Source organism: Nyctereutes procyonoides, unplaced genomic scaffold, assembly GCF_905146905.1.
Source record: "Nyctereutes procyonoides isolate TBG_1078 unplaced genomic scaffold, NYPRO_anot_genome, whole genome shotgun sequence".
Taxonomy (NCBI): domain Eukaryota; kingdom Metazoa; phylum Chordata; class Mammalia; order Carnivora; family Canidae; genus Nyctereutes; species Nyctereutes procyonoides.
The window spans coordinates 7,827,890-7,841,320 of record NW_026575048.1 but is presented as its reverse complement, the minus strand read 5'-3'; the positions used below and the strand labels follow the sequence as shown (position 1 = coordinate 7,841,320).

At 34.0% G+C, this 13,431-nt stretch overlaps 1 protein-coding gene across 4 annotated transcripts in view; it reads left to right on the top strand.

The window, feature by feature from the left end:
• Positions 1–13,431, top strand: part of ROCK2 (Rho associated coiled-coil containing protein kinase 2) — a 144,120-nt gene that overhangs the window by 101,583 nt on the left and 29,106 nt on the right. For 3 of the 4 annotated variants that reach the window (XR_008664714.1, XM_055327198.1, XM_055327196.1), the window contains exons 8-18: positions 474–565; positions 1,562–1,721; positions 3,416–3,476; positions 4,075–4,086; positions 5,384–5,463; positions 5,630–5,678; positions 6,270–6,405; positions 6,508–6,599; positions 6,894–7,140; positions 7,553–7,659; positions 10,206–10,365. Coding sequence is in view for 3 of the 4 variants with exons in the window: in XM_055327198.1 (XP_055183173.1) it covers positions 474–565; positions 1,562–1,721; positions 3,416–3,476; positions 4,075–4,086; positions 5,384–5,463; positions 5,630–5,678; positions 6,270–6,405; positions 6,508–6,599; positions 6,894–7,140; positions 7,553–7,659; positions 10,206–10,365 (1,196 nt within the window). In the remaining variant the exon portion in view is untranslated. The remainder of the gene's footprint in view (positions 1–473; positions 566–1,561; positions 1,722–3,415; positions 3,477–4,074; positions 4,087–5,383; positions 5,464–5,629; positions 5,679–6,269; positions 6,406–6,507; positions 6,600–6,893; positions 7,141–7,552; positions 7,660–10,205; positions 10,366–13,431) is intronic. The other variant, XM_055327197.1, reaches the window with a different exon arrangement.

Below are 13,431 nucleotides of genomic sequence, written 5' to 3'. Positions count from 1 at the left end.
GAGATCATGACCTGAGCCAAACCAAGAGACAGATGCTCAGCCAACTGAACCATCCAGGTGCCCCAGAAGAGACTTTTAAGATAACACTTTTATTGGGGAGACTTCAAATAAGTCTTCTGTGTCTGAAGTTAACACTGTCCATTTTACATCCTGGAGCTGGTCATGCAGTTTTGGCACACACAAGTGAATATTTTTATTTGAAAGTCTCATGTGTACTTTTGCTTGATATAAACTACAGATGGAAATACATTTCACTTTTCATAGCATTTACTATACTTTATAGTCCTTTTAATCTAGGGAGATCATATATTGTAAAATTAGCATTGCTTGTTTTTGAGAAAGATCTAAGCAGAAACTTTTAATAACGATATCTGAAAATCATTTGTGATTTTGATCTTACCCAAGATATGAATTTATTTTTTTCAATTTTTTCATAATCTTTTTATAATACAGTCTTTAATTGCATTGTTTAGGGAGGTACGACTTGGGAGAAATGGGGTAGAAGAAATCAAACAGCATCCTTTCTTTAAGAATGATCAATGGAATTGGGATAACATAAGAGAGAGTAAGTCAATAAATTGAAATATTTCCATTCCATCATGTTTCAAATCTCAGAAATTGATTACTCTTTTGAATTATTAATCATGTTTGATACACTTTAATGCTAACCAATTTTAAATTGGTTAAATTTATTTCATATTTTTCTGTGGCAGTGTTTATGATTAAATATTCCTCAGTGTATCTTAAACTAATTTGTATTCATTAGCAATACTTTTTAATACTTCTATAATAATCAGATTTCTTAATTTGTCAAGTTTTTTATGGATCTCAATAATTTTCAGAATGGGGGAAATACCCCTTAATTTGCATATGTTTGAGTTAATAAATCAGTAATCAATATTTATGTAGACCATACTTTGGCGAATACTAGGATAAGCATAATAATTCGTTTTCACCTTATGTGTATTTGACATTAACTCATTTTGAGAGTAGGAAATATTAACTTAAAGAATTTAAAAAGCCAAAGACTAAAGAATGTGTGTGCAAGTTATTGTTGCTTGCAGTTTGTATACCTAGAATGATACCATATTACTCTCCTTGTGTAATTGATTTATCTATACTTAAAACTGCTGTAATGTAGTAATAAAATACTTGAATAAAATTTTAATTTTTTTTTAATTTTTATTTTTTTATGATAGTCACAGAGAGAGAAAGAGAGAGAGGCAGAGACACAGGCAGAGGGAGAAGCAGGCTCCATGCACCAGGAGCCCGATGTGGGATTCGATCCTGGGTCTCCAGGATCGCGCCCTGGGCCAAAGGCAGGCGCCAAACCGCTGCGCCACCCAGGGATCCCAATTTTAATTTTTTGAAATGAAAGAATGTAAAACATATTACCAAAATTTTTTACAGTAAATCATAATGTTATTAATTATATGTTATTACTGTATAATGTTTGGTATTAATACATATTAATAATATGTAATTGATATAAAACAAAATCTGGATGGTTAATGTGTATTTTGATTATGAAGAAAATTATCCATTTCTTTTCTTTTAACAGCGGCAGCTCCTGTAGTACCAGAACTCAGCAGTGACATAGACAGCAGCAATTTTGATGACATCGAAGATGATAAAGGAGATGTAGAAACTTTTCCAATTCCTAAAGCTTTTGTGGGAAATCAGCTGCCTTTTATAGGATTTACCTACTATAGAGAAAATCTGTACGTGACTTGTTAGATTTTTATTGTTTTCAGTATTTAGCTGTAAAGAGTTATCTTACCTTGTGAGAAGAAAAAGTGTTAATTTGTTTTAAACTTTTGAGTTTTTAAAAAAAGACTGTCAGAACTTTTCATCTAATTCCATTTTTTTGAAAGATTTTATTTATATTTATTTGTCAGAGAGAGAGGACAAGCTGGGGGAGTGGCAGGCAGAGGGAGAAGCAGACTCTCCACTGAGCAGGGAGCCTGACTTGGGGCTGAATCCCAGGACTCCAAGAACGTGACCTGAGCCTAAGGCAGAGAGGCTTAACTGACTGAGCCACCCAGGCGCCGCTAATTACATTATTTCTGAATGTTACACATTTACAAATGTATGCAAGGCATTGTTCTATATTCTTTGTAGGGACAGAGAGTAAGACTAAATGCCTGCATTTGGAGGAGTTTATCAACTAATGAGGGATGTGAAAGAATAATACAGTCATAATGAAGGATAGAAAGTGATATTTGCCTTAAGAAAGGTCCCAAAATATCTGAGATGATTCAGGAGGAAAATAAAAGGAACATCTCTGGTGAGGGTAAGGAGTCAGGTAAGACGTCAGGGAAGAGGTGGTATTTGTAAGCTAAGAAAGGGTTTTCAGTGGCCAAGACGTGGGGAGGTTAGGTAAGAGCTGTGAGAAGATGAACAAGGGAAGCAAAGTGTGGCATATTGGCACACATATGGAGCAGAGTAGTGTGGTCTAGCAGGGCTCAAACATAAGATGCATATTACTGTATTACATCATGTGGGGGACCTAATGATGATTTCAAGTTTCTTGCCTGTAATCCCTACATGTAGCACAGAGCCTGGCACAAGGCCAATAAATCCTGGTTGCAGTGAGTATGAGTTGTAAAAGATTAAAAACTGTATTGGAGTTGGAGTTCAGAGGAAGAATAAAGCAGCGGATGATGATTGTTGTGTGCTATACTGAGGGACTTTTGACTTTGACAGGCAGTGAGGAGTGAGGCATTAAAGACATTTGAGAAACATATATTTGAGAAACTTCTGGTACTTCCATAATGGTAGGGATGATCAACTATTTTGATTTGCCCAGGACTGGGGGGCTTCCTAGGATATGGCAAGGGACTTTGATGCTGAAACTAAGAAGATCTCCAGCAAGCCAGGATAAGTTAACCACCCTGCTAATGATAGTATTCTAAAAACTATTGTAATGTTCACTAAAATGCCTGGAGAAACTAAAGCATTTTTATAGGCAGCGAGGAAGGACCGACCTTACAGTTAAAGAGAGAAATTGACAATTAAATAGAAGTGATGATTTATGGACTAAGGCCTGGGAATCGAGATGTCATCTTTGAAAAGGAGGAATGATATCTTTTTTCTAGAAGATTTCTAGATAAAATAGTTACGGGAACTCAAAATGAGATGAAAAGGGGCAAAGGATAGCCCATTTAGTAACTCCAATCTCAACAATATTAAAGACTAGAACATCCAATGAGTGGGGAGCAAAAAAAAAAAGTGCAGCATTTTGTTACTGAGAATGATAAATGTGTAGAGGGGAAAACATTGCTTCATTTAAAATATGTTGAAGTGAAAAAGAGAAATCTTTGTGGTTGGAATTTAATTCTGAGAAGAATTTGGGGCTATTAGAAAATGGATTAGGATGACATGCAAAGGATTTATTTCCTGCCTTTTCTTCTAGGTTATTAAGTGAGTCTTCATCTTGTAGAGAAAATGATTCTTTACAATCAAGGAAAAATGAAGTATGTATAGATTTTTACTACTCTATTTTAGTCACATGTTCAACTAATTTTAGTAATACCCATATGTTTAAAAGTTCATTTGATATTACATTTTGAATCAATAGATGTCATTCTTTGTTGTAATACAATTTATAGGACATTGTAATGATTCATTTATTTGACAGTTAATATTGTGTTAAGATACAGTGGCTAGAGAATTATACATGGCTTTAGGCTTAGTTTTAGTAGCAAAGTGATGGAATAGATTTATAAACAGCTATAACATCAGAAACTTTTGTAATCTTAGTACTATAAAATACTATAGATAATAAGGTATAAGGGTACGGAAACAGAGGAAATAAATTTTGAGTGTTTCGGAATGAATTTAGATAAATGGTGTTTTTATTGAACTGTTACAGTATTTTATGGCCTCTGTAATTTGTAACTGTTCAAAAGTAAATCATATACACACAAATACATTAATAAGGATGCTAAACATTTTTCTCCTTAAAATTTATAGAAAGTAAAAAAGTTGGTTAGATAATTCTGGTATGATTTATTTTAGGAATTTTATAAAGAATACAAGCATTTTAATTTTTTTTTTGTTTGTTTTAAATAGGAAAGTCAAGAGGTATGTTGATGTCACATATGTTGAAAACTGAGAAAAGCACATCACTCTAGCAGTTTTTTGATATAGCCATTTTCCACCTAGCATTTGGAATGCTACATCTGCCCGAGAGAGAAGTTTCCAACCTTTTTTCTACCAAGTATTTCTTTCATTATTGCCCTTATGGATCTATTGTTTAAATATGTATTATGTAATTTTCTTAGTTTTATTTATCAAGGATATATAACTGATTAGCATGTGAAAACTAGTGTGGTCAAATTATACTAAGGCAGTAGCAGCCAAAAGCAATTAAACTTGACTTGTTCATTGGCCTGTATATTCTTATTAGGGAAAAAGAATATTTTTTGCTTAAGATACATAAAATATTTAAGAAACCATGGGGAACCTTATCAAAAGAATAATGGAAAGAATGTTGGCCTTGAAATCTAATAGACTTGGATTGATTTTTGGGATAGCTACTTATTAGCTAAGGAATCTTGGCCCAGTTATTCACCTTTTTTGAATTACATTTTCTTTATTGAGTAGGTACAACACTACCATGTTCTTAGGGTCATTGTTAGGATTAATGAGACAACATTTGTAAAGTGCCTGCCACAATCCCCTTAGCCACAAAAGGAACTCAAAAAGTTAAGTCCTTTATAAAGGTAATAATGCTCCAAAGATGGATTATTTAATACTTTCTGATTTTAGTTTATTTAAAAATCAGTATATCTGGCCTAGAAGAAGGTGTAAAGAATGGCAAGGAAATGACTTCTAAACAGTTAGCTATCATTCATCAAAGAGTTCTTGATTCTAACTTTTTATAGTACTGTTCCTGGCACTGTAGAAAGGTACAAAGAAGAGCTCAAATTCTTATTTTTAAGAGCACTAGTATATTTTTGAGCAAGTTCAAAGTATTGCAGATATTTATTTCAGATCTAGACCTTTCATCTTATAAGAACATATAGTGACAGTATTTTTATATAAATAATCTGTGGAAGAACACTGGAAGATATCCTTTATTCATAGTGAGTGAGAGACTTGGTGTTGTAGAAGAATTCTACCAAGTTTAGGGCTTCTCACTCATATATTTATGTAGTGTAGACATGTACATGTTTGCATACATGTGTACTGTGATAGAGACCAAAGTTGGAGAATTTTTTTCCCTCTGTCAGTAAAAGTCACATTAAGAAGGTACAAATCTGTATGTACCATTATAGATGAGGTTATAGTCAGCTCAGAAAATAGCTTGTCATTGTTTTCTTTAAACTTTTTATGTTTTAAATGTGACCAAACTTTATAGTTTCTTGTTTTCTGACAGATTCAGAAAAAATTATATACATTAGAAGAACACCTCAGCACTGAGATACAAGCCAAAGAAGAACTAGAGCAAAAGTGCAAGTATGTTTTATAGATAATTAAATGTTGTATTTTAAAATTTGTCTAAGCATGTTACTAAAAATGAAGAGTTACAAAGTAATTATTTGATTATTTTAAAATTTATAGTAAGTAAATGTTTTTATTATGAATTAGAGATGACTTTACTATTTCTTTTGAAATTCTTTAGATCTGTTAATACTCGACTTGAAAAAGTAGCAAAGGAATTAGAAGAAGAGGTAAAGTTGCTCTGTATTTTTATTAACATTTTTCACTAAAAGTTTTGATGCCTGACTTACCTACAGAGTTCTCTTAGAACCATAACTAATACATATCTTGATAATATAGTAAGACCTACCTTCTAGCATTGGTGAACAGAACTAAAACTACAGGGTAACTGTGATGCTATACTTCATTTTGTTGTTTTTACAAACTTGAGTTAATTTAGTATGTTCAGATATTTCAAGTAAAAAAAATTTGCATTTGTATTAATTACTTGGCTTAACAACAGAAAGTGACCATTGTTTCTTTTCTTAAATTTCTGTTGATAACATTTTAGATCCCTAGTGTATATCAAGTGAAGATGGTTCATTGGTGATGGAATATTTCAGAAAGCTTGACTTTGAGTAGTAAACAATGAGCACTGTGGTCTTGATAATTTAGGAGAGATGTGCTATTTGAAAATAATGGAAAATATTGTGAGTTTTAACGAAGTAGCAGTTAACAGCTTATTTTTAAAAGTGTCCTTATCTGCTTGAAATACTGAAATACTGTTTTCATTTGATTTTTATGCATACTTTCCTTTGGTAATAACTTTTGCATTATTTCAGATTACTTTAAGGAAAAATGTGGAATCAGCATTAAGACAATTAGAAAGAGAAAAGGCACTTCTTCAGCACAAAAATGCAGAATATCAGCGGAAAGCTGATCACGAAGCAGACAAGAAGCGGAATTTGGAAAATGATGGTTTGTGGTGTAGAATATTAAATACTTGTCAAGAAAAAAATTAAGTGCGTATGTAAGTGTGTGTTGTGTTGAAGCTTGCCACTGAAATGCTTTTTATCATAGTTAACAGTTTAAAAGATCAACTTGAAGATTTGAAGAAAAGAAATCAGAACTCTCAAATATCCACCGAGAAAGTGAATCAGCTCCAGAGACAAGTAGGTCAATCTCAGTTGTAGTAAGGATATCGAATATTCTTTATGATGACTTCTTTTTTTAAAATTTTTATTATTATTTCTTTTATGATGACTTCTTAATACTAGTTTTAGTTGGCAGTGTTATATAAAAGCTTTCTTTGCCTCTAATTTTAAAGGGAAATCATTAGGAAAATAATTTTAGGTGTTTTTTTTTTTGTTGTTTTTTACTTTAATTTATAATGGGGTACTAAATGGAAGTATTTTCATTATATATACCTGTGTTTGTTGTTTGATTGATTTTGAATGGAATAACAGCTGGATGAAACCAATGCTTTACTGAGAACAGAATCTGATACTGCGGCCCGGTTAAGAAAAACCCAGGCAGAAAGTTCAAAACAGATTCAGCAGCTGGAATCTAACAATAGAGATCTCCAAGATAAAAATTGCCTGCTAGAGACTGCCAAGTTAAAACTTGAAAAGGAATTTATGAATCTTCAGTCAGTTCTAGAATCTGAAAGGAGGGACCGAACCCACGGATCCGAGATAATTAATGACTTACAAGGTATTAATGTAGAGATTACACTTGGATTCATCTTGATAATTTGTATTTTGGAAATAACCTTGATATTTGGAAAGAACCTTGGATGATGGATAATGTGTTGGAATAGCATATTTCTGAATACACTACTCTGTTATGTGAAAATTGGGTGTTGGAAATGCATTCTACAACTTTTATGAATAGAAGGTTTACTTTAAAATAGTGTGAAATATTTGAAGTTGTCAAACCACTTCCTAAGCAATGTTTTGGGTTCCACTTGACTTCCCTATAATGCACTCTACCGACAATTATAAAACTGCTCATAAATAACAGCTCCAAACTATGAGGCAACTTCTGAAATTTTTTACTCTTAATTTGATACACACAGGGACAAGCAATTCGTGGGTTTATTGTTTTTAAAATGTTGCAATTTTAGGTAGAATATCTGGCCTAGAAGAAGACTTAAAGAATGGAAAACTCTTATTAGCAAAAGCAGAGGTGGAGAAGAGACAACTGCAGGAGAGACTTACTGATTTGGAAAAGGTAAAACATGTTCAGCTTTATATTTTGTAAGAAAGTGATTATAGAATTTCAGATTGGAAAATTTAAAATAAGGGAAATCAGTATACTTTCAGTGGATGCTTCTCCCTAGGGACCCAAAGAAAACTCAAAATTTGACTTATAACATGTCTTAAAAATGATGTAAAGTTATCATGGCTTCTGGCATTTAGAAATTTTTCTTCAAAAATACTATAAGGACATCCCAGGTGGCTCAGCAGTTTAGCGCTGCCTTCAGTCCAGGGCCTGATCCTGGAGTCCTGGGATCAAGTCCCACATCGGGCTCCCTTCATGGAGCCCGCTTCTCCCTCTGCCTGTGTCTCTGCATATCTCTCTCTCTCTCTCTCTCTCTCTCTCTCATAAATGAATAAAATCTTAAAAAAAAAATACTATAAGCCAGGCATTATTTCTAGACTCTATGCAGCTAATATGGTATTTTTGTTCTCTTATTTATTCATTTGTTTAAGTATTTAATGTGTCATCTGTCAGGATGCACTCCTTGCTTGCCTTTAACAATTTCACATTTGTGGCACCTGGCTGGTTCAGATGGTACAACACCTGACTCTTGATCTCAAGATCATAAGTTCAAGTGGCACGTTGGGTGTGGAGCCTACTTAAAAAATTAATTTAAAAAACCCCACAATCTAATGAGTATCTTCTAAAGTAATAATAAGGTACACAGATAATTCAACGTGGTATGGTAAATAGAATGCTGGAAGAATGGACCGGGTATATTGGATGCACAGGATAAAGCCCCAGGCTGACAGGGCAAGATTGGTTGGCAGGGTAAAGGCACATTCTGATTTGGGGGAGACAGCATGAGCATAGGTACAAAGGATGAAAAATAGAAAAGGCACAGTTGGTTTGTTTATTGCAAACTGCTCAATATTTCTGAAGTACAGGGCAAGGGTCAACAAATTCTAATCTTTTAAGGAAAAGACAGTAAATATTTCAGGCTTTGAGGGCCATATGGTCTCTGTTGCAGCTCAGCTCTGCTGAAGTCCATAAAGGAATGGGTGTGGCTTTATTCCAGTGAAATTTTACAAAAATAGACATCAGACCAGAATTGGCCTGAAGACTGCAATATGGTCCTAATGTTAAGTGTAAGGAATTCAGTAACCAGAATGAAGCTATAGAACTAGGCATGAATATATACTCTCTTAAACTTAGTTTTTCTAGGTGGACTAGCCACTGAAGGACTGTAAGTTGGATCCTCTTACTAGAGATGAATTTAAGATAGATCATTGTATACCATGTGGAGGATAAATTTGAAGAAAACAATATAAGAGGTAGGGAGACTAGTCAAAGGCTTTTTCAGTAATTCAGATAATGAAGACTTAACTAGTACAGTGGTTAAAAGGATGGAAAATACGGGTGAATCTGAGAAATATTTGAAGGAAGTATATTTGGCAGCACTTAGCGATTGATTAGATGAGATATGTATGTGGTACTTAATTAAGGATGAGTTCTAGGTTCCTACTTTATGACAAGATATATAATGGTATCACTAATTAAGAAAGAATAAAGGAAAACAGCTCTTTTAGAAGAGACCATGACAAAAAAAAAAAAAGAAGAGACCATGACAAATCTATTTTAGTCCTCAGTTTGAGGCGCCTGTGAGTCAGCCAAATTAGGATGTTTACAAAGCAGTAAACTATGTTTGTTGAAGCTAGAAATATTTGAGAGTCATTGGTACAGGAGTAGCTGAAGCCCTGTGAGTGAAAGCCTATCTGGGAAGAGATTGTTTAGACCATTGGTTTTTCAGGGCAGAGTAGATTACTCTGTTGGTGGATTGAAAAAAATCATTTTTAGGATTAAAGATGTATTGAAAAATCAAAAGAAAATATGTACATTTATGATAAAACTATAGAGAACAAAGAATCAGAAAATCTTTTTTGGGGATGTATAGAAAATTGACATCTATAATTTAAGATTCCTAACTTAAGTCTCCTACGTGGAATATAAGAGGGTAAATGGTAGAGGATCCTGAAAATTTATCTTTAGATATAGCAAAGGGAAATAGTAGATATGTTTTTAAAGTGAGGAATAATGATATAGAAAGGGGAGAAGCTTTGTGGCTGAAGAGCACAACCTTCAGAGAACACCAGCATTTAAAGAACAACTGAGAGAAAACTGCATAAGTGACAGAAAAGATGAGAACAGGAAGTGGGGAGCCACATGAGTTCAATGTCAGGTATATCAAGGCAATAGTTTCAGGGGCGACAGTGAGTCTAAATGAGATAAGGACTGAAAAGTGTGTATTGAATCTGATGTTGAGAATATCATTGCTTCGTCTCTTGAGATCAACCGCTCTCAGGGCAGATCTCCAAACTGTAGAGTGGAGGGATGGGACATGGTGCCACAGGAGATGGATTCCATGGAGCACTTTTATAAGAAGTTTGTTTGAGTGAAGAGGGGAGGAAAGGTATTGAATGTTCTTAGCCTGTAAAAAAAAGAACTTTGTAAGTTTTTGAAAATGTGAGCCAGTCTTTTTTTTTTTGTTGATAGTTGCTATTTTAAATCTTTAATAGGAAAAGAACAACATGGAAATAGATATGACGTACCAACTAAAAGTTATACAGCAGAGCTTAGAACAAGAAGAAGCTGAGCATAAGGCCACAAAAGCACGGCTGGCAGATAAAAATAAGATTTATGAGTCCATTGAAGAAGCAAAATCAGAAGCCATGAAAGGTATTCTTTTTTCTAAGAGAATTTTCCCAGAGCATTGTACTAAGAATTGATTCTGTAGTCCCTTTGATTTTGAAAAATATTTTTTTATATCTTAATTGTCAAATACTGGGAACTAGAAAGAAAAAAACATTGGGGAAGCTTTATATACATATCATTTTTTTTTCTTTTATGGCAGTAAGCTTTTCTAAGATAGTAAGGTACAAACACAAAATTATGCAACCAAATTTAAGGATCAGGGAGAAATTAATATTTCAATTTTCAGTATCAGTAGTAACAGGCATACAGAACATGAGGTTCTATATATATCTTCAGATTTGGGGGATTTCCTCTTTTTATAATATTCAGTTTGACTTTCGCCAGTTTGTATAATGAAATTGTTTCCAGTTTATGCAAGATAAATGTTTTAAAAATAGTCGCTGACCTAACTAGAGTATAAGCTCTTTGAATATTTTGAACTCTGGCATGATGAAAATATTAGCTTAAAGTCATCCACTACTAAGGAATACAGGATAAGATAACAGAGTTCACTTATCCACAAACCAGCATGTTTCTTGAAATCATCTTAGGATAATTTGTTTTCCTAATTGACTGCTTATAATTATGTTGGATTTGAAATTCCAAAGGAAATTAATAAAATACTCTTGTAGAAGATTTATAGAACTCTTAAGCAGAGATTTTATTTCATACTGAAGATAACATTTATGAATAACTTAGCCCCCAAAATAGCTTTTCAATTATTGAATGTAATTAAAATTGGAGATCTTTTTGGTTAAGGTCCGTTTAGTCTAAGGCAAATAATTGAGGATGTTAAGAGATTAAATGAATGCTTTATTTAAAAAAATCTAATTACAAGAGAGGAAGTTAGTGGGCCATGTTTCCCTGTCAGTGGCCTAGAAGATAGAATTGAATTTCTTTTGAGGTATAATTTAGGTGCAATAAAATGCAGGCACATTCCACGTTTTAATACACACGTGTAACCACCGCTCAAAACAAGTTGTAGAATCTGTGTTCTACACCTCATGTTCTATCACCTCAGTAAGTTTGCTTGTGCCCCTTTCTATTCTCTGCCCACATTAGGGTGATTGTTTTCTAAATGAGTACATGTGTCCATAGGTTATTCTCTGAAATGACAAAATTGAACCAATTCAGCATAATAGTACCTACCATTTTTTCAAACTCCTTTTTACTACTGACATAAGATGTATGATAACTTTCATATTTTACATGAGTACGTAAAACTTAAATGTAACTGATACTCAAATCCAGATCTAAAAGCCTTTGGTCTTTCCACTGCATGTCAAGGCTTCCTTTTATTAAGAATATGGCTTACTAATGAATTCACTAGTTATGTGACTTTGTCTGTAGTTACCCTTTTTTGTGCATTCTTTCCTCTAAAGAGACAATTAGAGTATTAAGTTGTGAAAACCAAGTGCACTGACAGATGAAAAATGCTTAGAAATATTAGCTGATACGAGTAGAATATGAAGAATAGTTTCGTTTTTTTTACACGCTTGTGAAGATAGTACATTAAAAACTGAAAATACATAGGTTTAATTTTTCCTTATATAACTCTATAATAAATGATAACCAGATATAAAGCATTAGATATGAAAGGAATCCAATTGACTTTGAACAGATTTTTCTAATCCGTACATCAAAAGGTAATCCTTTAATGGTAATAACTGAGATTTTAATATGAAATCACTTGCTTAGACAAAACTTTGCCTGCTTTTCAAAAGGCTTTTAAGGGGCACCTGAGTGGCTCAGTCGGTTAAGCATCTGCCTTAGGCTCAGGTCATGATCCTGGGGTCTTGGGATTGAACCATGTCGCTCCCTGCTCAGCAGGGAGTCCGCTTCTCCACCTCCCTCTCCCTCTGCCCCTCCTTTCTACTTGTGTGCACTCCCTCTCTAATAAATAAAATCTTTTTAAATAAATAAAAAGGCTTTTAAAAGCTTTTTCTGATCAATAAAACAAGTTATTAGAAATCACTTAGAAAATACAAGAAAGTATAAAGTAAGTAAAGGTTGACCCTTACTAATCAGGATGATATTTTGTATGTATATTTTCTGAAATTTTTATACTGTTTTGCTTTTTTTTTTAAAAAAAGATTTTTATTTATTTATTCATGAGAGAGAGAGAGACAGAGGGAGAAGCAGGCTCCATGCAGGAAGCCCGACGTGGGACTCGATCCTGGGTCTCCAGGATCAGGCCCTGGGCTGAAGGCGTTGCTTAAACCGCTGAGCCACCTGGGCTGCCCTGTTTTGCTTTTTTTTCTTTTAAAGTAATACTGTGAACATTTTCCTCAGATCATTAAACATTCTTCTTAAATAGTGAGCACTCACCAAATGCTTTTCATATGCCAGGCAGCATTTAAGTGCCACACAAATATTAACTCAGAACCTTCATAACATCCCTGTGAGGGAGGATGGGTATTACTATTACCATTTTAGAGATGAGATTGAGCCTCAGAGAGGTTAATTAACTTGCCCAGGCATATAGTTGGGACGTGTCAGAGTCAGGGTTTAACCTCAGGAAGTTTGTCCCTTTACCATTTCCCCAAAATATAATTGTCCTCCTCTGCATAGTAATATGGTAATATGGAAAGAGCTATAGACATCATAAAATCTATGTGGAATGTTTTTAGGGTAAAAAGAGTGACACCAGGGCAGCCCCAGTGGCGCAGCGGTTTAGCGCCGCCTGCAGCCCAGGGCGTGATCCTGGAGACCCGGGATCGAGTCCCACATCCAGCTCCCTGCATGGTGCCTGTTTCTCCCTCTGCCTGTGTCTCTGCCTCTCTCTCTAGCTGTGTCTCTATGAATAAATAAATAAAATCTTTAAAAAAAAAAAAAAAGAAGAGTGACACCAAGAGGAAAAGAGTATCAGGGAAATGAAATAAATCTTTATCAAAAAGATGTCTATTTTAGAACCATCAGTGATGGCAGAATTATCTTATTTCCGTTGGAATGAATGTAATATTGCAGTGCGGTAGATTTTTCCACAATGCAGATGAAATAAATGCCTGATTTCCAAGCATGAAACCGTTGACATTTCAAACATATTAGCAA